Consider the following 24,556-nt stretch of genomic DNA (forward strand, 5'->3'; position numbering starts at 1 on the left):
CGTGGTCTTCTCCTATGGTCGTAATCATAATTGAATGCTTCCTAGCTATGCTTATACTTCTAAAATGTTTTAAAAGTTTTATTTAAGTTTGTATGTTTCTCTGTGTGTGTGTGTATGTGTGTGTGTGTGTGTGTGTGAGTGCGTGTGTGTACACATGTGTGCACATGAGCATGTGCATGTACGTGAGCGCCTGTGGAGGATAAGAGAATATTGGATCCCTTGGAACTAGAGTTGCAGACCACTTTGGACTGCTCCCTGCAGATGCTGGAACCTTGTGTCACCTGAAGAGCAGGAAACCCTGCTGACTCCGGAGCCAGCCCCAGCTCCTCTTACTTTCTCTTGGCTTTTCCTCTAAAAACTACTCTCACGGCTTTTTAAAAAAGTGTTTTCATTTAGGTGCCTGAGTCGTCAAACCTTTCTGCAAAGAATTATTTTGTTTTTGATCATCTGTTGTATTCTTTAGTAACACTTTATAGTGAATGTACTTAAATATTTCTAGAATTGAAATGGTCTCGAATTCTTTCCCATCCATGGTTCCAAGAATTGTACTCAAGGCTCATGCATGCCAGCCAGTGCTCAACTGCTAACTGTGTCCCCAGCTCTGGACAGTGTGACAAGCGATAGGGAAGAAAGCATCATTTGCCAGTGCTTTCTTCTCTATACTTCAAGATGACGTATCTTATCATTAACTAATAGATATATTATAATAGATACATTATGTTGCTCCAAATATAGTGTTTAGGTAGGAATCTTTGAAGCTGTTTTTCTGCAGGTTTAAATGCTCAATCCCCCATGTAGAGTGATACCAGTGTTTAATGTAAGGATATGGTATGCTTCTAATTACAGGACACTTGTCTCCTACGGAAACAGATGGCGACATGCTTGGTTATGATTTGTATAGCAGTGCCCTGGCTGATATTCTCAGTGAACCCACCATGCAACCACCCATTTGTGTGGGCTTGTATGCACAGTGGGGAAGTGGGAAGTCTTTCTTACTCAAGAAACTAGAAGGTAAAGGCATGTTTTGTGAAGGCATTTCGTTGTGCAGTAAAGCTCTGTGAGTAGCTGTCTTGTCACACAGTCTGCTGTGGTGGTTGGCATTTTTCTCCTTCTAGTCGATCCTCCCATGAGTTTTCTTTCTCACACAGGTCCAGTTGTGGGCCAGCATTAAGTATAGCCTTGGGAGTGCATTTCATTGTCAAGTTGCAGATCCTCCATAGAGCTGTGTGCTGCAGTAAGGACTAAATGCACTGTTAATAAAGGAGGCCTTTTCTGTTAGAAGCCATTCTTGCTCTTCAAGGATAGGCTTCAATATTGCAAATAAAAATGGCCTCAAGTTTTGTTGAAACAATGATGTGTGGTTCTTGTTAGGCTTCATGTACCTTTGAGAACCTCAGTCAGGGGCGAGGGATTCTGAGGAGTGGTGCTGATGTTTGGAGACAGAGTACTGTTTCTGCTTTTGCTTATGGGAACAATATTTCATTTAGTTCAAACCATAAACGCCAAGATCAGTAAAACCTGTTAAGTGCTCTGCACAAGTTTATATTAAAACAGGAAAGTTATCTAGTGAGTTAAAAGTTATATGTAAGCGAAACAAGTAAACCTTCACGCTGATCTTCCTTCCAGATGAGATGAAGACGTTTGCAGGACAGCAGACCGAGCCCCTCTTCCAGTTCTCGTGGCTCATAGTGTTCCTCACCCTGCTGCTGTGTGGCGGGCTCGGCCTAGTGTTTGCTTTCACGGTTGATACAAACCTCGCCATAGCCATTTCATTGAGTTTCCTGGCTCTCATATATATATTCTTCAGTAAGTCTTTGGTTTTTTAAAAATCTTTTTCAAAAATGGAGAAAAACACTGAGTGCTTGTTACTTAAAACATCTGTCTCTTAAAAATCTACTCGATTTTTGTAATTGGCTGAAAACAATTGATCTTTTCGCTGCTTCATAAGTTGGTTTAGGGTAACAGTGTACATCCCTGGCTGGAGTGACTTTAAGCACCAGTGCACTTGCTGGTACGCAGCAGGGCTGACTCTCACTCACACAGTGTCTGTTACGTGGTGATGACCCTCATCACACTTCAGCGGACCTTGCCGAAGAGAAGGCTCCGTGGCTGTTGCTGGCCAGCTCTTGGGCATTTTGACCATTACTATGATTTTTAGTTTTTCTGGAAATAAGCTAGGAAAACAAAATAGTCTTCAGTTACAAAAGAGGAAATAGATGCGTTACTGAAGGAAGTAGTAACCCGGCCGTTGCCAGCATGACAACACCCAGCTCCTGTGCGTCACCGCTACCAGCCGGACTCGGGAAGCTTTGCCTATGACTCCAGTGCCACACTTTAGTTTCCAGTTATACACACACACACACACACACACACACACACACACACACACACACACACACACTTCCTGTAGTCACCTGAGGGATTCTTCGAGGAGTTATTTAAGAATTAGTATGGACCAGTTACACAGGGTTGCCTCTCCTTTCCCTGCTTTTGACCATGGAGAAAACAGGCTGCCTAACTAATTCAAACTGTGAATTTCAGTCGTCATTTACTTCGGTGGACGGCGGGAAGGAGAGAGTTGGAACTGGGCCTGGGCTCTCAGTACCAGACTGGCAAGACACATTGGGTACCTGGAGCTCCTCTTCAAACTGATGTTTGTGAACCCACCTGAACTGCCGGAGCAAACTACAAAGGCTTTACCTGTGAGGTGAGTTGGTCTTTTGACAGAAGGAATCTTTAATAAAGGTAACAAAAGAATTTAAAGAATTTTACAGGTCATCATATTCCAAAAAAAATTGATACCTTAGTCTTTTAGTCGAACAAAGCAAAAGTATGTTCCAGTACCTTGAGCATACTCAGTACTTCATAGTATATCCCCTTCCTTTGCATGAGGCGATTTTTCCACAAGTTGAAATCTGCTGTTTTTTATGGTATTTTATTTGTACAGAGACCTCTCCCTCTTCCTTGTACCTGTTACATACTTAGGGCTTTCCTGGGAGCAGTACCAGGGTTTAAACTATGGTTTCACCGAGTCACCCTCCATGATGGGGCCACAGCTCGCCTCTATAACTGTCCTTTCTGATGATATCCTGGAAGGAGTATTGACCTTCAGGGTGGAATCCTGGCAGATAGAGGTCTGAACTGAAAGCCTGGCTTCTCCTTGAAGAGCAGTAACCCCTGGAAACCCTGCTCACACTGAGCTGCTCTTTCCTCATCTCTGCAAATAGACATGTGTGTCTAAAATAATTGAGCATCTCAAAAAGGGAATCTTGAGAAAAAGTGTAATAAAGGAATAACGAAAGGTATGAGATTCCAGATGAAAGAAAGGCTTTTTTTTTTTAAGCTAGAAAATTTAGAGCAAAAAGCTTCTGTGGGGTTGGGAAAAAAGAGTTAAAAATTTTTTAAAAGTTATGAAGTTTTAAATTATAATAAGATAAAATATGCATAATTTTAGATGAATGTAAGTCATTATAACCATCAAAACTCTGCTAGGTATATAAGTGAGAAAAATAAAGGTTAAAAAATTATAAATATGAGCTGGAAAGATTGCTCAGTGGTTAGTAGCACTGGCTGCTCTTCCAGAGGTCCTGAGTTCAATTCCTGTCAACCACTTGGTGGCTCACAACCATCTGTAATGAGATCTGATGCCCTCTCCTGGCCTGCAGATGTACATGCAGGTAGAACACTCATATACATAAAATAATAAATAAAGAACTCTTAAAAAAAAAACCAAAACACCCTTTAAAAAATTAGGAAAAAAATTTACAAACACAGCTGGCCTTATTTACTCCTGGGTTCTGCGTCTCTAGATGCAACAAACTGTAAATCAAAATTATTTTAAAAAATTGTACCTGAATTAAAATGCCTTCTCCTTGATACCATGCATGATACCAACAGTGTTGTACAGCATCTGTTTACTGATGTTTACTGTTTATGGAGCATAGCATGTTCATTGCATTAGCCATCATACAGAATCCAGAGATGCTTTAAAGTAGATTGCAGTATGTGCCTTTTGTTTTTTTGTATGAGAGACTTGGGCTGATCCTAGAACCAGCTACCCATGAATACGGAGGAACCACTGTGATCAGCATGTAAATTTAAGCATTAAAAGGTTTAAAACTGAGAAGTTTTAAGGGAAAGCGTTTGAGGTTGGAGATGTGGCTCAATGGTTAGAAGTGCGTGCTGCTTTTGCAGAGGACTCTGGTTTGGTTCTAGCACCTACAATGGGTGACTTACGGCCACTTGTAACTCCAGCATTAGGGGATCTATAATCCTTGTCTGGCTTCCACAGGGATCCATACAGTGTGTATGTAAACACACACACACACACACACACACACACACATTAATCATGAAGTAAATATTTTTTAAAAATAGGTAAAGCGTACAGTATAGGATAACAATAGAGGAAACTTTTGCAGAAAATTAAAACAGTTTAAATGAATAAGATGGGAGTTTTTAAACAGAACAACCAACATAGTATCAGTTAGGACCACAATATATAATAAAGTGTCATTCCAGACTGTAATTTTGAAACATGTTTTATCTCCTGGGTTGAAGTGAGAATTTAGTTTAGACATGGAAGGAAAAGAATGAATTTTGAGACTGAAGATGTCAGGAAATCAATTTTTTTTGAAGAATAACTCTGGAAAGAATAGAATGAATTCTGAGACTGAAGATGTCAGGAAATCAATTTTTTTTTTTGAAGAATAACTCTGGAAAGAATAGAATGAATTCTGAGACTGAAGATGTCAGGAAATCAATTTTTTTTGAAGAATAACTCTGAAAAGAATATTTTACAATTATTTCTAAATACCTGATATATGTTAGAGCTACAAATAAAATAAAACATTAGAAAAGTTAATTTTATTATTTTTAGGTTTATTTTTATTTTGTGTGTGCGTATTTTTGTCTCATGTATGTCTGTGCACCATGTACATGTGTGTATGGGGTTTAGAAGAAGATGTCAGGTCTCTGGACTGAGCTGCCAGGTGGGTGCTAGGAACTAAACCTGGGGCCTCTGGAAGAGCAGCTGGTGTAACCATTGAGCCACCCCTCCAGCAGAAACCCTGCTTCTAAGTGATATTTTTGGGTTTGGAATTCCTGTCTTAGTGAAGACTCTCCTGCTCTGATGGCCTTGGCTGGTATTCGAGCACTTTCTCTTTTGCCCCTATTTTGACATAGGCCAAACTCTGCCATCACTTTCCCGCTTGCCGTTGGCCAGACACACACATTTAACATGTTCGTGTCTCTCCTGAGAGAATGACATGCTCAGAGAAGATAATTAATCACCATCTGCTCCACTCCCTTAGAACTTTAAAAGCAGGTTTTTGAAAAGAAAACCAAAAATTAAAAAAAAAAAAAAAAGAATAGAAAAATGGGGGCTGGAGAAATGGCTCAGTGGTTAGGAGCACAGACTGGGGGTGATTCCCAGCACACACATGGTGGCTCACAACCATCTGTAAATCCACTTCTAAGGGATTGGACTTCCTCATCTGTCTTCTGTGGATACCAGGGATACATGTGGTGCATAGACATAAAATAAAAATTAAAATAATTTTTAAAAGAGGAAACAGGCACTATCTTTTAAAAAAGAAAAAGGAAGTGTGGAATAACTGATGGAGACGGCGTAGTATGTTAGAAATGGCTGCATTCAGTAGCAGAGTAACATCGGGCTTGGTCTTCCCCCAGGTTTTTGTTTACAGATTACAATAGACTCTCCAGTGTGGGAGGAGAAACTTCCTTGGCTGAAATGATCGCGACCCTCTCAGATGCTTGTGAGAGAGAATTCGGCTTTTTGGCTACCCGTCTTTTTCGAGTCTTCAGGACTGAAGAGTCTCAGGGTAGGATTGCTCCCCTCCCCCTCTTCCTCCCTTCCTCCTTGGAATGTTTCTAGGGCTGAGGAAGGAAATAAATGTTCATTTATCTTCATGAGCCCATGAGTTGACCCTCAGAGTCGTCATGTGCTCTCGACCATAAAGATTTTGTTAATACTGTTTATTCTATTACAGGTAAAAAGAAATGGAAAAAAACATGCTGCCTCCCCTCTTTTGTCATCTTTCTTTTTATTGTTGGCTGCATTATTGCTGGGATCACCCTTCTGGCTATATTCAGAGTTGACCCGAAACATCTGACAGTGAATGCTATCCTCATTTCTATCGCATCTGTCGTGGGGTTGGCCTTCGTGCTCAATTGTCGAACATGGTGGCAAGTGCTGGACTCTCTCCTGAATTCTCAGAGAAAACGCCTCCATAGTGCTGCCTCCAAATTACACAAGTTAAAAAGTGAAGGATTCATGAAAGTAAGTGCTCTCATCAGAAAAACTGTACTGGGAACATGCTGCTGTCACCATGCCAACTTGGACATGCTCTCGAAATGTTAGAGTTACATTTAAGGGTAGGGACTGAACCCGGGACCTTGTGTACACCAGGCAAGTACCTTACCACTCAGCTATATGTCCAAGACTGTTGCATTTAACCTCGTTTAGTTAGTTTGTTAGGTTTATAGGAAAATCCATATTTACCCCATGTATCTTGTGTATCCTCTGTTATCAACAGCTGTCACCAGAGTGATGCATTTGTTCAGTCCCCTGTATTGTAGTCAGACTCAGTTTGCATTAGGTTCAGCCTTGGTGCTGTACACTCTTTGGGTTTGCATAAGTGTTTGATAGCATAACATATGCAAGATTACAGTATGTTTACTGCCGTGAAAGTGCCTGCTTTCCTGTTCAGCCTCTGTCTCTCCCCAAACATGTCAGACCCTGAGGAGTTCACCGACTCAGTAGCTGCGTCTTTCCCATGATGTCATGTAGTTGCAACCATGCAGTATGTAGCCCTTTCCTATTGACTTCTTTCATCCCTTTCATGGCTTAAAATTCCGTTGCTTTTTAGGCCTGATGAATATTGTTGCCTGAATGAAGAGTGTACATTTATTCAGTAGTTATGAATACAATTGCTATAAGTATCTGTGCTCAGGTTTTTGTGTAGATGTAAATTTTTTAGCTCTTTTGATAAATAACAAGAATTATAATTACTGAACTTTATAGCATGAGTATATTTAACTTTGTTTAAAACTAGATGCCACCAAGGAGCCAAGGGTATTGTAGCCATTAGTAGGTGTTTTGGGTGGAATTCAAGTCCAAGGCTTTTGTCATTCAGAGTCTAGTTCTGGCAAGTAAGTCTCTCAGCCTCCTCTGTAGTCAGTCCTACCACAGCATCCCCTGATGACATTCTAAGAGTCAAGTATTGTCAGTCCATAACTGAAACCCTTGCAACAGGTTTAAATGGAACCACTGCCAGCAGCAAGAACTTCGGGTTTCTTTTCTTCCCTTTAGATGGGTTTCTCTTGTGCTTCTAAAGGAGTGTGCCTTACCTTCTTGTGTCTTCTGTGCTTTGTGCAGGTCCTGAAGTGTGAGGTGGAGCTGATGGCCAGGATGGCAAAAACCATTGACAGCTTCACTCAAAACCAGACAAGGCTGGTGGTTATCATTGACGGCCTGGATGCCTGCGAGCAGGATAAAGTCCTTCAGATGCTGGACACTGTATGTCTCACTGTCTCACTGTCTCAGCTTGCCACTGTGGCCACGTAGGATGCATGACTTCACAAAATATCTCAGTTAGGATGGAAACTGTGCTTCTTATTTAAGAAACACTGCTTTCTTTAGTGAAACTCTCTTTCATAAGAACTATATTTTAAAATTCAGAATTACAGCAAAAGTTAATGTTTGATCAAGAATGTTTAAATCCTTTCAGCCTGATGGTGCTTTAGGAAAAAAATACAGCAAAAACTCACACGGAGTATCTCTAAATGACAAGCGTGGCTGAGCTGTGCAGGCTGTCATGTTTGTACTCTGAGATGACAGAGGAACCCATAGATTTTGTAGTGTTGTTAAAGCAGACTGCTGTAATCTGAGGTTTGTTATAACAGCAGTGCTTAACCGAGTGTACAGAACTCACGTGTGCTCCCAGAAAGTTGCCTCGCATGTTGAGCTTGCTTTTGTGTAGGCTCCAGGTGTCTGAGAAGGAAACCCCTAAGATTGAGCCATCTATAAAAGTTGTTTTTATAGAGAATACATTTTGATGAGAAATGAATGATATTAAAAGATAAAGCACCAAAGGATAGTACAGATTTTAAAAAGGAATTTTTTTTGTACATTTTAAAAATTTGTGTCACATCCATACCTTTCTTCTACCACAGGTCCGAGTTCTGTTTTCAAAGGGCCCTTTTATTGCCATTTTTGCAAGTGATCCGCATATTATCATAAAGGCCATCAACCAGAACCTGAATAGTGTGCTTCGTGACTCAAATATAAACGGACATGACTACATGCGCAATATAGTTCACTTACCAGTTTTTCTTAATAGTCGTGGGCTTAGCAATGCAAGGAAATTCCTTGTAACTTCAGCAACAAACGGGGACATTACATGCTCAGACACCACAGGTAAGCGTCAGCCCTACAGTACTCAGGCTTGAAGTAATCTGGAAGGTTTTTTATAGTTTCTCTTTGCCTTGAAAAATGTTTCTATTTTACATCTCTTTAATATCACACAAAACAACCCTGCACACAGTGCTTGTATTGATGACTTCCGTTGCTGAGATGAAACACCATAACCAAGGCAGCGTGTAGAAGGAAGGGTTTATTTCGCTATGGTTCCGAAGGGATAAGACTCCAGCACCGTCATGCAGGGAAGTGTGGCAGTGTGTGGACGGCATGGCGGCTGGAGTAGGAAGTCGAGAGTTCACATCTCACACTGCAAGCAGGAAACAAGAGAGCAAACACAAATGACATGCATCTTCAAACTCTCAAAACCGTCTCTCCGGGGACACACTTCCTCCTCAGGCCTCACCCCAAACCTCCCCAACAACAGCATCAAGTGGGGGCAAGTGCTGAAACTCCCGAGACTCTGGGAGACTCATCTTAACCACCATAGCGCTGTCTCCATGCTTTCTTCCAGGAACACAGGAGGACACTGACAGAAGAGTTTCACAGAACAGCCTTGGGGAGATGACAAAGCTTGGGAGCAAAACGGCTCTCAACAGAAGGGTAAGGTGCCATTCGTGCCACTTAACCTAATGGTCTGATTGACTTTTCCTCAGAGTCTTGGGGTTGAACCCAAAGCCTTGTGCATGCTAGGCAAATATTCTGCCACTTAGCCATACCCTGACTCTGATTTTTTATTTTTTTAGCAGTCATTCAAATAAAGTTAAGTGAGTGACACCTCATGTTCTTCAGTAAACATGGTGGTAAGCTCCTGAGATCAACATCAGTGCTGAGCTTCCTATCAGCATCAACTGCCTCTGAGCTGCCTGGGGCAGTAAGGACCGTGGTCTGGGAGGAGGCCTGCTCCTCGGCAGCCTCTTCCCAGGTCATGAGGTGACTGCTCCTCCAGTAGTAGGACTCATAGCCAGCAAATGATCGTGGCCTCACACTCATTCCTGAGCAGGTGCCATCCTTACTTTATCTCTCTAGGTTCTTCCTCCTTGCCCAGCATTTGCAAGGTCTGGATCGTAGTCTCCACACCCAGCTGTGGTTCTAGCCCTTCCCAGTCTCCTTGGGTTTCTGGTCATTACTTCAGACTCTGTCCATTCATAATATTTGTAGGGCAAAACCAGATGTATTTATCTAGGCTCATAAAGTGGGAGGATGTTCTCTGGCAGGGAGCCTTGCTGATCGTGTCGCTCAGGGGTGGCCAACATGGGCTTACACTGGCCTTGCCTTTCTTCTTGTTTGCTACCATTTGGACATTACTTTTTAAACCTCATGTCTTTGGTTTTGTGCCCACATGCTTTACAGGTTATGAATTCAGAGTTAATATGAATGACAAATGATATAGCCAAAGTCAGGGGAGTGTGTGATTCCACATTGTGAATTTCTTTCCTGGCAGCCCCAGTTCTTGGGTACCAATGGTTTCGACCTTTTCCATGCTTTAGGACCCAGGATTCCTTATCCACTCCCCTACTCTGCAGAGTGCCTTCAGCTCTCTGAGGAAATGCCATTCCCTGGCTGTGCCTGGGATAAAACAATGTAACACTTTGAAACAGCCTAAGACAGAGAGGCTGAGTCCCTGAAACCATGAAGGAACCTACCTGCTTCATTGTTTTATGGTTCCTGAAGCACGGCTTCATGGAGCTTGACTGTGATTCTCTTTCTGGAGTTCTGTGTACCTCTCATCTGAGACATTAAGCTTTCCCTCACTGTACGGTTGTCAGTGTACATGGGCTAGAACCTGCCAACTACTGTGTAGCTGCTCTGGAAAGTGTCTGCCTTAGAAGCACCCACACTTGATTAGCCTGTAACTGTTCTCTTCGGTTAATATTGTGAATTGTGTTTTTCTTACCCACTGAGTACTCTGCTGTCTGTTTTGTTGTTCCTACCACAAGCATCCATGTTAACCCTCAAGGATGGATGTTTCTCTCTCATTGGTGCTGTCGTTTCAGGACACTTACCGCAGAAGACAGATGCAGAGAACCATCACGAGGCAGATGTCCTTTGATCTCACAAAGCTGCTAGTCACTGAGGATTGGTTCAGTGACATCAGCCCTCAGACCATGAGACGGCTACTCAATATTGTTTCTGTGACAGGTGACTTTTATTTTCCATGTTCTGTGATAGATAATAGTTTTTATTTTGTTTATTTTATTTTATTTTTTTTTTTTGGAGCTGGGGACCGAACCCAGGGCCTTGCGCTTCCTAGGTAAGCGCTCTACCACTGAGCTAAATCCCCAGCCCCTGTTTATATTTTTTTGAGGTAGTAGGTATTGAACTCAGGGCTTGTGCAAGCTCCGTGAATGTTCTGCTATTGAGTTATCCCCCAGCCACCACCACAAGCTTTAAAGTTAGCAGAGCGCTTTGAGTATAAGCTCTGTTTGTAGTAGTAGTTGACAGTAGTAATTGACAATCTGATATCACTTGGACATTTATTTTAAAATTTCATGATTTTAAAGGTCTTTTGCTTTATATTTAGGCTAAATTTATGTAGTTTACATAACAGTACAATTAATATTTGTGCTGAAACTCAGATTTTTATATACTGCTATGTTGTTTCAGTTTTTATATAATATTTTGAATAAAAATGTTTGTAATGCAATGGGGACTGTTAGCCAGGCAGTGGTGGCACACATCTTTAATCTCAACACTCTGGAGGCAGAGGCAAGCCTATCTCCTTCTGATCAGGTTCAAGGCAAGCCTGGTCTACAGAGTGAATTGTAGGACAGCCAGAGCTACACAGAGAAATCGTGTCTTGAACACCCCCAAGCCTGCCCCGCCCACTCCCCAAAAGGTGCTTATTGCTGTGACTGAATTCTGTGTGGATGCTGCTCTTCTGTATGTGAAGACTAGCATTAAAGCAGTCATAGACACACTTTGCCATTTAACTTATAGAGTGGGTTTCTTCCCTTGCATGGTATTGCCTACTACCTTCTGGTATTTCCTAGTGTTGATTCTGTCAACTGGAATTGCATTTTATACTAGTTTAGGGCTCATGACATAAACTGTATTATTGGTGGGATCATACCTAAGATAGCATTTTTATAGTTAAATCTCTTTAAATGAGACCTCAACCTTCCCATGCTGGTTCGAAAGAGGAACTATTTCCTGCTATTATTGCTAACACTGATATACTCACTTGGCAATAGGTCCTATCATCCTCCTTATGCCAAAGGATTGGTCTGGACATTGTAGAAATTAAACAGGAATTAAGGCAGCAGCTCTCCCCCTCATTACCTTCCTTCCCTGGGACTTCTGGCTCTGCCCTGCCTTGGCCCTCACTTCTGCTCTCAGCACAGCTCCTTGGTAGAGTACACTCTCTCATACTGCTCTCCACCCAGGCCTCCCAGACTTCCCACATGGAGCACACAGGGCCAGGGCCCCATCCTTGTCTGGACCCCACAAGCATGTAGAAATGACGTCCCTCTAACTGTGCCAGTTAGCATATTGTTTCCTCTTGCTCTTTAACTTTGGGCTGCTCGTGATCACAGTTCTTGGGGATCAGGTTTGTATCTTGACTGGTTTCATTAACATGGCCTGTCATGGTTCTCCGCCTGTGTGAGCAGTGAGTTTGCTCAGTTCTGCCCCTTCTAGCTTACATGTGAGCTTCCCCATGAGACCTTCCTGCATCTCAAATGGACTGACTCTTCCTCCTCCTTCCACATTTGATCCTCCTCCTCCTCCAAACAGCTGTCTTCCGACAGACACTGTCTTTGTCTATTTGCTCTCTGGAAGGGGACACCCTCATGCCAGGGTCTTTGTCTGATCTGCTTAACTGTCGTACCCACTTCAGCATCTGGGATTGATTGTGAATGAGTAAGAGACCTGAATGAAGTTAGAACCACACTTTACATGCTTCTTGAGAGAAGCGTTCTGAGGAAAAGGAGCAGCATCTGCAAAGGCTGTGAGCTGGATTCTGAGAACAGCTAGAGTGCCAGCCTGAGTGGAGTCGGAGGAGCAGAGTGGTGTGACGTGGTGTGAGACAGCTGCAGCTCATTTGAGGCCTTATGGCTCCAAAACGGGAAGGACTTTAGATTGCTGACATCTTCAGGTACGCCAAAGAGACCTGGCCTGATACCTCTAAATGGTAGCCAGGCCAGTGGTACAGACTCAACATGTTAGCCACTCCCAAGGCTCAGGCACGAGGCTCTCAAGTTCACGGCCAACCTGGGCAACTTAGTGAGTTGGATGTGGAGGTTTACATCTGTAATCCTAGCACTCTGGGAGTGGAGGCAGGAGAATAGGTATGTCAGAGCCAGCCAGGCTACTTGAGACCCTATGTTTTAAAAACCAAAAACTCAGCCTTCTACAAGAAGTATATTGTCAAGCTTGTTTCAGTGCTCGGACTTTCATTTTTATTGTTGCCCCAAAGACACATTCAGCTAAATACTCATCTAGTTACTTCACAGGTTGGTGTGTGTTTGTTGGATTTCTCATCTGCTTTGCCGAGTGAATGCTTCTCAGGAAGGCTGTGGCTGTATCATCTGTTCTGTTCCGGGTTTTACCTCAGAGTTAGTATTGTATTCATGGGTCCATAGCTGGCAGACATAGCTCACTGGGATGGAGGAGTCACATCCTGTTATCCACAAGCAAAGCAGATCCACCTTCCAGGAAGGTCAGTGGTGAAAATGCACAGTAAGGGTCTGAGGCAGGGAAGAGCTGGGTGAGGGTCATTGTCTGTACAGTGAAGGTGGGACAGGAGGATTCCCAGGAGAGCCTGTCAGACAGGTGGACGTGAGTCCAGGTATGGACTGACCTGATGATACGAGAATAGAGCTGCTCGTGTTTTTATGTGAGAGCCAAGCCTGTTTGCGATCCTGTCAAGGTGAAGGCGATGAAACACTGGAAGGAAGCCTTGATTCTGAAAGCTCACCAGTTTCAGTTGTCCTCAAATAGCATGCCCTGGGAGGAGAGCTGAGTTCAGTCCTCTGAACACCCTACAAACAGGCTCTTTTTATCAATAATGTAGACAACAAGTTTTAGATTCATTGTAATTAATATGATCTATCCCAGTAGGTAAGAAGGGAAGTGAATTAAGCCATAAAACAAAGACAGACCAGTATGTTTGGGTTCCATTAAGGACCTGGAGAGGTCCTTAGCAGTCAGCAGTGAGAACTACCATGGTGTTTTATTTTGTTTGTTGGTTTATTTTTTGAGACAGCCTTACTGTGAAGTTCAGGTTGGCCTCAAGACTTCTACTTCAGCCTCCTGTGTGCCAGGATTACTGATGTCTGCCACTGTGCCCTCTGAATCTTTAAAATCTGGATTTTACAAACCACATAAATACTTGGTTTAAATCTGTATTGTAACCAAATGTCAAAATTTTCAAATATTTCAATTATTTGTGACTATGCTGAACATTTCACTTAGTATGCATACTAATTTTTGGATGTTTATGGATTTGTTAAAGGGCGGCTACTAAGAGCCAATCAGATTACTTTCAACTGGGACAGGCTAGCCAGCTGGATCAACCTCACCGAGCAGTGGCCGTACCGGACGTCTTGGCTTATACTATATCTGGAAGAGACTGAAGGTCTCCCTGATCAGATGACCTTAAAGACCATCTATGAGAGGTATTTTATTTGACTGCTTTGCACTTAACTCTGCTTTGAATTCTAAAACACAAATAGTGCGTGCAAAATCTCTCCTTCTGAATCCAGTAGATCCAGGTCAGGCATCTGAGCATGCGCTGTCGTGATGCGAGAGCGAACAGGCTCAGGGTTCTTGTCCCTATAGCTTTTCCATCGTAGCCCCATGGCCTTTCTCTGGATTGCTGTTTATTCAGGTGTCTGTCCCATGCACCTGGGATGTATAACTTCCTCAGCTGCTCTTGTGTCTTTAGCTCTGCCTTCACGATGTGTGCATCGTTTCCTCCAGGGCCACCTGCATTCACACCAACCCTGTCACACTTTGCTTGTCTTCCTAGGCTTTTCTGAAAAATTTGTGTGTAGTGTCTATGACCCTGTAACATTTCCATTCTGTATGTCTGTAAAACTGGCATCAGATAGGTGACACCGAAGTGTGCAGAGTACTCACATGTTTTGGCGTGTCCCTGTCCCTTCAGTAGCTCATTCCCTTTTCTTCAGAACCTTACATGTGCTACTTGTTTAAAACTAAGGTTTTCAAATCCTTCTGGTCCAGTTTTGCTCTCAGTTCTTCCTGTAAATACGACTGAAAGTAGCTCTTGGCATTTCCTCTGCCGGGTTACGTAGCCCATTCTTTTTTTTTTCTTTTGGTTCTTTTTTTCGGAACTGGGGACCGAACCCAGGGCCTTGCGCTTCCTAGGCAAGCGCTCTACCACTGAGCTAAATCCCCAACCCCTATGTAGCCCATTCTTTAAACTCAGCCCCCCCCCCCTCCGAAGTATAGAATAGAATAGAGTTTATTCAGGGCATGGCGGTGGGAGTTAGGAGGGTAGTAGAGACAGAGAAAGGTAGAGAGGGAGAGAAGAGGAGAGAATTAGAGGCCGGCCATGAGCATGTGGAGGGGGCGCAGGGAGGGACGAGAGGACAGAGCAGGGGCAGGAAGGCAAGAGCAAGAGCAACTCAGCATCTTCTAAAGTCTTAAAGCACAGACAAAACAGACAGGACTGGGCCAGAGAGATGACTCTTGCAGCTGACCTGGGTTTGGTTCCCAATACCCTCTTCCAACTTCTGTGGGCACTAGGCACGCATGTGCTACATGCAGGTAAAACACTCATACACATGAAATAAGTCTAAAAAATATTTTAATGGAGACAGGATCTTTGCCAGAATGTAGTACAGAATGTGTGTGGCCTTCTAGTTCCCTCCTGTTCCCAGCACAGGTCGTTTTGTGCCCGAAGCCTGATAATCAGTGCTTACTGCTCTTGTTCCCATCCACATTCCAGTGCCTTGGGTTCCCCTGTTATAGCCCACCAGCTCTTCTTAAGGCATCCTGGGGCTTCTCCAGCTTACAGCCCCAGCCTCTCCAGACTCTTCCTGCAAACCAGGTGGATGGCCACAGCAGTCACTCTGTTTGTCTCGTACTCATTCTCTGTATTAGTAGACTTTCAGTGCTGTGACTGCAGCTAAGGAGAGGATGGTGGTATTTAGTTCATGCTTTCAGAGGTCTCTGTCTGGTGTGGTGAGGAGAGCCTGGGAGAGCAGAACTGCTCTCATTGTGGCAGACAAGAAACAGAGAAAGAATTGCCTGTGCTTTGCTTGAAAATTAAAGTTTGCATTATAGAGTCCACCATCTGAACCTTATAGGTAGTTCTGATTTTTTTCTCAGTTTTTAAATTGAAATATGTCTTGAGGCAAGAAGGTATAGAGGAACACGTGCACGTTGCTTAAAGATAATAGCAAGTGTACCCTTTTATGAAAAAATAGAATATTGTGAAAGAATTATTTGGGGCTGGGGAAATTTTTTTAAATCATAATGAATACAAATTATAGTGAATTTTTAGGGGAATATTTTATTTTGATCACATCAATATAGAATAATGTGTATTAGAGACAAAATGAGACCATGCCAACTTCCTTTTGTGATTTAGTCAAACTATTACATTAGACCTCAGCCCTGACGGCCTTGCTGTCCGAGAGCAGACTGACTTAGTATGGCTCTGAGATGCTTTTCTTTTTAAATCTGCCTATGTCTATAACTACTTACAGAGAGTGTTTGTAGTTAGCCAACAAAGAGAAAAAGATAGTGTGGAAAGAAATCTGAAAATTCATAAAGGATTTTACTTAAGATAATTAAATAAAATAATTTGCAATGAACAACTGTAGGAAGACAGTTTGCTCAACTTATTGGAAACCCGTCTTTTGCTGTAGCAATTTGGTTGTCTGTTTCTACTTACCCACGGCTGAGTTCTTTGGTGCTTGTCATTTGAATAATAAAAAGTTTTATTTACAGCTGACAAAAAGCAGCAGTATATAATTGATATTCATTTGTTTTATTAAAGAAATCTGATTTGGTAAAAACAATCGGAAAATAGTATTTTTAACGCTAGTAGTAAAATTTATTTTTTTTAATCCATAAAAAGCTTCATTTATTTTTATAGCAATTTGATGACACATCTGCTTGCTTTATTCAGCTGAAAAAGAAAATGTTGGTTCTTGATGTTTGGTAAAATTGCTTTGTTAAATTATTTTCTAAATTGTTCAACTTTTAACAAATGACATTTGATACTAACACTGGAAAGCAATTTCAGCCAATTAAGTAATCCCTCTATAAACCATTGGAACATTAAGATGACATACTGTTCATTCAAGATTATTTTAATTGGTACAATTATTGTAATTTTCTTGCAATTATGTGTTGAGCTAAAAGCTTTTGTCTAGATCATTTGAGGGTTTTTTTGTTAACATACATTTAGTAAGAAGAAAGAAAGTTAAATAAAAACTGTAGATAAAGATTTTCTGTCTACCTTTTAGTACAGCATTTTAGATAATCATTGAAATATTTTAGTATAAAAGTTTATTTCTGATATTTTAGACACTTAAAGCAATGATAGAGGCTTTTAAAGGATCAATTTAAATAGTTTTCATGAAGATAATACTTTAAATTTCTGTTTTGACGTTGCTCAAGCAATGATTTAGTGGAGAAGGTATGGACAGCAGAACTTTGTGTGAGAGGTAGCATCCTTTTGATAGACTTGAGTCCTTAAAATGAGTCAGTTTTAAGAGTGTTTAAGAATGATGGCCACTTTCCATCTACTGGAAACAGCTGTTTGCTGAGTAACCCTCGACATCGATATTATGGATCGATCTGTTAAGTTATGCACTCATATTTTAGCAAATATGTCATATATTCATTTCTGATAATCAACAAAAGCTTTCAAAAGCATAATTGATTACGTCTAGCCTCCCTAGTTTCCCTTAAAGCTTACCAATCTCCTGCATGGCTCCTTTCCATTTCCACCTGTTATCACTTGGGTGGATTATGCAAGCCGTTTGAAAGCTCATCTGTGATTATCCTTAAGTCATGCCTTGGAGTTGAATGATCTCCTTGTACAAAATATGTCTTTGTACTTATTTTTTTTTTGTCTTAAATGGAAGATTCTAGGAATATCTATTTAAAACATTATTTCATGATGCTATTAAGGTGTTTCTTATGTACAGCTTTGAATCTTACTATGATTCTATAGTTTTGATATAGTAGGGCTTTTTGATGTTGCCGTCATTTAAAACTTATTAAATTCTTATTATTTAGTATATAATTATTTTTCTAAGCGTATGCTGTGGATATTTCCAGCACACATTTGCTCAGAATGTGGAGGTTAAATGTTTATGAGTATCTTTGTCTGTGAAAGAGATTGATCTAGTTCTTTGCAAAAATCACCTGATCATTTTTTCATATAAGAGAGAAAACTAAGTAGGTTTGCACTGAAATAAAGATTCCGTGACTATAACAGAAGCCTTACTTTAGGGTGGGTAAGTTTAGTATTAAGAGTAAGGGGGTTGGGGATTTAGCTCAGTGGTAGAGCGCTTGCCTAGGAAGCGCAAGGCCCTGGGTTCGGTCCCCAGCTCCGAAAAAAAGAACCAAAAAAAAAAAAAAAAAAAAGAGTAAGCCTGCAAACTGTACAGTGAGGTAGAATATTGACAGTTATATGCAAATTTTTGATTTTACATTGTTTATTTATATTCTTGATAGAAATTAATTGACAAATCCAGATTATTTGTTTGTTTGTTTAGGTTTTTCAAGACAGGGCTTCTCTGTGTGGCTCTGGCTGTCCTGGAGCTTACCCTGTAGACCAGGCTGGCCTCAAACTCAGTGAGCCACATGCTTCTGCCTCCTGAGTCCTGGGATTAAAGGTATGTGGTTGTTAAATCCAGAGTTTTAAAGATAAATAAAAATGAAGGGCAGAATTTTTTAAACATTCATTTACTTTTATCTTACGTATTTGGGTGCTTTGCCCGTGTGTGCATGTCTGTGCATCACAAGCATTCAAAAGCCAGAATCCTCTGGAACTGGAATTATAGATGGTTGTAAGACACCTTGTTGGTACTGAGAATCAAACCCAGGTCCTCTGGAAGAACAGCCAGTGCTCCTAACTGTTGAGTTCTTTCTATCCTGGAAGAATTTTTAAAATTTATTTTCGATGCACTTGGAACATGCCTACTATCATCGTTTGGAGAAAAGAAAAAGAGAGATTAGCTAGGCATGTTAGGCCATTCTTAAATTATCTGTTATTGTGTTTTGCTTCTGATTTGTTCTCTTATTGTTCCTGGATTTGTAGGCAATTGAAGGGTGTTAGAGAAATTACTGGAGGAAAAAAAACAACTTAGAATTCATTGTTATTTAGGAAATTGTTCCTGGTTGTTTTGTTTTGTTCTGAGATAGGGTCTCATTGGCTGGCCGGGAACTCACTGTGTAGACCAGACTAGCCTCAAACTCACAGAGAACTGACTGCCGGGAAATAGCTCATGAGAGCCTATTATGAAGAGACACTACTGTGGCAGTAATAGTTACTGTAGGATACCCATGTACAAGGCTGGCAGAGACCCCTGACCCAGGGAGTTCTGCACACGAGCAACATACAAACTGTGAGTAGCAACAAGTCCTGTGGAAAGGATGGAAGGAGAAACATTATAGTGCGGCTGTGCATGGCAGCCCTCACTGACAAGAGAGCTAAGCAAGGACACACAAGTGCTGACAGCCAAGTAGACTTCTAGTAGCTGAGGGGGCCTCTGTATTGCTGAAGACTGCTAGCCGCCTTGTAGGTAACAGAACATAAATGGGTCGCTTTTGGAGTGATATTGAATAGAATTATGGATAATCAAAACATGGACTTTGGGTGCTGGAGAGAGCTCGGCGGGAGCACCTGCTGTTCTCCCAAAAGGACCTGGATTCACTTTCTCTGGAGGCTCACAGTCAATCTGTAGCTCTAGGCCCAGGAGGTCCAGTGCCCTCTTCTGGCCTTTCCAGGCACCAGGCATACATGCTATATAGACATACATGCATGCAAGCAGAACACCCATCCACATAAAAACAAGTAAATAAGTAAACAAATAAAATGTTAAGAAGTCATAGACTTTGAGTGACACAGTGGGCACTAAGGATAGGGAAAATAATTGATCAGAGCTATCTGTGGGAGTTCACACATCACGCGCACTGTCCCCAGCGCCGTCTGCGTTCTCCCCTTGATCTTACACTGCTCTTTGTCTGGCCCGCCCTCCCTGTCTCCCACCTCACTCGTCTGGTGTCTTAAGCGTGGCTCGTGTGGGAAGCCTGTGATAAAGCAGGCACCCATCTCAGGTTCTTTACTCCATTGCTCAGGTGCTCCTTCACAGGCTCCGCCATGGGATTTGCTCACCAAGGTCTGCTTTACTCTTCTTTCCATAGCAGTATTTGTCTCCTCCTTAAGATGGTGAACCCCACAGCGTATAGCTTCCTTCCATTTTCACACACATGCAAGGAGCAGAGTGAGTGTTTTTGAAAGAGTGAGGAAGTCTGATGGTGCATTTGCATTGAGAAAAGTGTGGCTTCCTCAAGGTGGCTGATGTCAAGCTTTGCTTTATCTTAAGAGTGGGGTCCTCTGGACGGACGCCTCATTGTTCTGAGGGTGAATCACTGTGTCTTACTGTGAAGCTTATTGTCAGTGAAGCACACCATGACTGGGGACTACGTACTTCACCTAAAGTTTGGTGGCTCCTTCCTCTTAGCAGCTGACACTAAGCTCACAGCAGTGTTTCTGTAGCCGGTAACCGTGCTTCTGTTTCTAGGATCTCACATTTATAAACCTGTGGTGAAGCAGTGGGTTGTAGACTTTTCACAGACTGTGACTTGGAGACAGTGTCTTCCCCAGTACAGATCTTCTTACAGATGATTATCTGTGTGTCCTATCAGAGTCAGTGTGTGGAGGACAATGGCACATGCTTGTAATCCCAGCACTCAGGAGGTGAAGGCAGGAGGATTGCTCAGGGTTTAAGGCCATCTGTACACATCAAAACCATGTGGCAAAACATTAAAAGTTAATAAATAATCAATGTGAGCGAAGGTCATGTGTGCTCGGAGGACTCCATTTTGTTCTGCTAACCAAACAGTTGTTACAGTTAGACCTGTGCTGGGTGCCTGCTAAGGACAGCACTACCACTGTGGTGCCTGAGCTGCCCTGGGTAGGTGGCGTCCAGTGGGCACTGTGCCCAGCATCCTGTGCTGCGCTCTGCATAACCAAGGCAAGCAGAGAGCAGGACTTACAATCTCCGAGATGCATCTGGAGTTTCCTCCGCCTGTCTGTGTACACAGTCTTCTGTAGTTGCAGGGATAGCTGTGGGTCTGTGGTGGAAACAGTTCTCAGTGATGTGCATGAGTCTTTAGAATATATGGCAGTAGGTGTGTTACCCAAGTACAAAACATTAAATTTGTTATATCTACTAAAAACGCAGGCTTTTGCAAACTACAGAAAAGCCCACATCGTAGCTCTGATGGTGTCAGAGGTGGAAAGTGTCAGATCAGAAGGCTGTCGGTATTCTTTGGCACTTTGTTTAAGCTTCTACACCTTTATGTGCATTAGTGGCTGATTCTTCTAGGTAGGGTTTTCCCTAGATTTTCTTTTGCTGGTCTGGGGAGGGGAGGAGAGGGGAGGGGAGGGAGAGAGAGAGGGTCAGAGAGAGAGAGAGTCAGAGAGAGAGACAGAGACAGAGACAGACAGACAGAGACAAGAGACAGACAGACAGGCAGGCAGAACTGACTGAGGATCAGACTTCTAGGGCTCATCTTGTGTACTGTACTGCTGAATTGTTCCTCCAGATCTTGTTTTGATTCTAATAGGATAAAGTTGATTTTAAAAGTATTTTATCAGCATTTAAATTCATGGTATCATCATCAACTGCTGATAGAAAACTAAGAAATAATTGTAAATGCTTCAAAGTCTTGTGTAAATACCATTAACATGAAACTAAAGTATATTGAATACAAACAGGAAAGTCAGTTTCTCTGAAGTGTGCTTTAATGTATAAACATACATTTAACATACAAAAATGATTTATATCAGGTTGACTATTTTAAAACATGGAAAAATTATGTCATATATTTTTGTAAACAATTTCAATTATTGAAGGACCCACATTCCCTAGAGGTCTTAAGACATCCTTTTAGAGATCAAATAAACTATTAACGCTTTTGTATGAGAAAAAACAGCCAGTGTACAGTAACAGTGTAGCTTATTTTGAAACTGATGTTAGGCACTAATGGAAAGCATGCTGCAGTATTCAGGAAGGCCACAAGATGGGGCTGTCTCACTGGGAACTTTATTAGCATGCCTGGCTGTGAGCCAAGTGAAGTGCTTTTTTTTTTTTTTTTTTTTTTTTTTTTTTGCTTTCCCATTTCTCTAGCAGGAAAATGGGAGGCTGTAATGGAAGGTTGAATTTCCATTCATTCATTCGTTAACTCATTCATTCATTCATTCATTCATTCATTCATTCATTCATTCATGTGTGGGAGTGCTATGTGGAGACCAGGAATTAACCTTGGATGTCATTCCTCAGAAATTGTCTACCTTGGTGTTTTTGAGAGATAACCTTTTTTGGAAAGATAAGGTTTCTCAGTAGCATGTAACTTACCAGGAAGGATAGGCTGGTTGGCCAGTGAGCTCCAAGGACTGCATGTGTCTGCCTTCCCAGTGCTGAGATTACGGATATATATGTGCTAGCCTGACTACACTTTATGAATAAGTACTTCCTGAGTAAGCCATCTTCCCATCATAGGGACATTTATCATCATTGCGTGTACGTGTGTGTGCATGCATACATGTAGTATGTGGGTAGAGGGGGTATGCTAAGTAAGTGATCTACTACTGATCTACCAGTGCTCTCCTATAATTTGATTAAGTTCAATTTTGAAAAACCCATAAATTTGAACAAGAAAGAATTTTTGCCTGCCTACATATTTTGGCTTTAAAAATATTAAATATACCAGATATGGTGACCCACACTTTAAACTCTTTTTTTTTTTTTTTCCGGAGCTGGGGACCGAACCCAGGGCCTTGCGCTTCCTAGGCAAGCGCTCTACCACTGAGCTAAATCCCCAACCCGTGACCCACACTTTTAATCCCTGCACTGGGGAGCCAGATCTCTGAGTTGGAGGACAGCCTAGTCTACAAAATTCCAAGGCAGGGCTACATAGAGAGATCCTGTTTCAAAAACAAAGCAAATAACACCCTCTTTCCCCCACAAAAATCTCAATAAGTAAATAAATAAACAAATAAAATGGTAAACATTTGTCTTAGGGTTTACTTCTGTGAACAGACACCATGACCAAGGCCACTCTTATAAAGGACAACATTTAACAAGGGCTGTCTTACAGGTTCAGAGGTTCAGTCTATTATCATCAAGGCAGGAACATGGCAGCATCCAGGCAGGCATGGTGCAGGAGGAGCTGAGAGCTCTACATCTTCATCTGAAGGCTGCCAGCAGAATACTCACTTCCCGGCACCTAGAACCACAGTATTAAGCCCACACTCACAAGGCCACACCTACTGCAATCGGGCCACACCTTCTAATAGTGCCACTCCCTGGGCCAAGCACATACAAACCATCACAACAGACTTTATTAAAGATTAAATCTTTAAGGTAATTTATGAAGGTTTTGCTTTAAGCTGTAACACTCATAGACTAGCTTTGCATTCAGAGTTCCCATTTGCTGTGCCTGACATCTCTTAACAGTTGACAGGAACCTATAATATTGTCATAGTCAATGCTGCCTCAAAAAACTAGAACTTTTATCTCATTTACTTTCATTTGAGCATTTTAAAATACAGACTTCCGATGCCAGAAATCAGGCTAAGATCTTCAGTTGTCAACTGTGCGCTCAACTTCAGGCTCTTATGAACTATGTTGCTTCTCATCTCTTTATTGAAAACATTTTATTATCCTAGGTTAACATTATCATTTGGTCATCTCTGTTGCCATCCTCTGCTCCCTCCCATGCAGGCATTGTGCTGTAACGCACGGATATCCATACTGTGAAACATTTGCCAATTGAATCCTATGCAGAATCCCTAAATAAAATAGTACATCAGAACTAATTTATTCAAATTAAATAATTAAAGCAAGTTAATTAGAGAACTGAATTGTTTTGAAGAATGTATGAGAGGGAAGAGTTATGTGTCGAGGTTTTGTCTTTTACTCTTTTGTAATGCTAAGTGCGACACCAAGACCTGGAGTCTGCACTTCACTTCTGGGACCCTGCTCCCTAGTTAATTCTGATTGGGAATAAGGATGCCGATAGCCAATAGATGGACAGAAAAGGATTTGGGGCTGAGGTTTTACAGGCTTGGGTGGAAGAGGATGAGTAGGAGGGTAAAGGAGAGCAGCCATGGGCTGAGGGCCAAAAGAATGTGGCCCAGAGGGCTGCCCAATTGGGTTAGAGCAGCAGATGGAACGCAGTTAACAGTACATGATAGCTCAGGTTATCGATAGGAAAGCAGATTCTCGCAGCATGGAGGGGGGGCCCAGCTACTGTGCTGCCTAAGGCATGTCTAAAAACAAAGGCTGTGTGTGTCTTTCATCCAGGGACATCATTTTTAATATTTTTTACTATAGTTATGTATTAAGATTGGAATCTCAGGCTCATTAAAGCATCTCTAGTTAGTTTTATACCAAGAAAACTTGTCATTGTAAGTAGAGGCTAATGTTGCCAGTTTTTAATCTTCCTTTTTGATGACGATATAGTGCTCCTCTAGTCTTACCTAGAAACTTATAGGATTGATTGGAAACCTTTGTTCTTAGGGAGTCACCAACAGTGTAGTGTGTACTTACTGAAGCTCAGTCCTGCTTCTCTACCATGATCCTGTCGCTCGGGCCACAAAACAGCTTTTACTCTGACCATGGCACTCATGTTTAGACACAGGCTATGGTAGGAGCGTGCATTCTTATATAACCTTATGAGCAAGAAATGGCTTATATTTTAGGAAATAGTGAAAGAATATACTTGTATAGATGAGGAAGAAGAGATATTGTGTCCCAGGATCTGAAACTGGTAACTGCTCTAAAGGTAGTTAAAGGGACCTGGAAGAACGGAGCTGATAAAGGAGGCAGACTGAAGTCTCATGGAATAGCTAACGTTACTCAGAGCCCCAGACAATTAGTACTCATCCAATTACAAGAG

The 24,556-nt window shown here is 41.8% G+C and overlaps 1 protein-coding gene across 36 annotated transcripts in view; it reads left to right on the forward strand.

Moving 5' to 3' along the window:
• Positions 1-24,556, forward strand: part of Kidins220 (kinase D-interacting substrate 220) — an 88,810-nt gene that overhangs the window by 32,075 nt on the left and 32,179 nt on the right. For all 36 annotated transcript variants that reach the window (XM_017593983.3, XM_063261411.1, XM_063261414.1 and 33 more), the window contains 10 exons: positions 847-1,011; positions 1,627-1,806; positions 2,542-2,707; positions 5,692-5,843; positions 6,012-6,301; positions 7,400-7,540; positions 8,197-8,440; positions 8,955-9,043; positions 10,438-10,582; positions 13,896-14,058. In XM_017593983.3, the coding sequence (XP_017449472.1) occupies positions 847-1,011; positions 1,627-1,806; positions 2,542-2,707; positions 5,692-5,843; positions 6,012-6,301; positions 7,400-7,540; positions 8,197-8,440; positions 8,955-9,043; positions 10,438-10,582; positions 13,896-14,058 (1,735 nt within the window). The remainder of the gene's footprint in view (positions 1-846; positions 1,012-1,626; positions 1,807-2,541; positions 2,708-5,691; positions 5,844-6,011; positions 6,302-7,399; positions 7,541-8,196; positions 8,441-8,954; positions 9,044-10,437; positions 10,583-13,895; positions 14,059-24,556) is intronic.

The sequence above is a fragment of the Rattus norvegicus genome, chromosome 6 (assembly GCF_036323735.1).
Source record: "Rattus norvegicus strain BN/NHsdMcwi chromosome 6, GRCr8, whole genome shotgun sequence".
Lineage (NCBI taxonomy): Eukaryota > Metazoa > Chordata > Mammalia > Rodentia > Muridae > Rattus > Rattus norvegicus.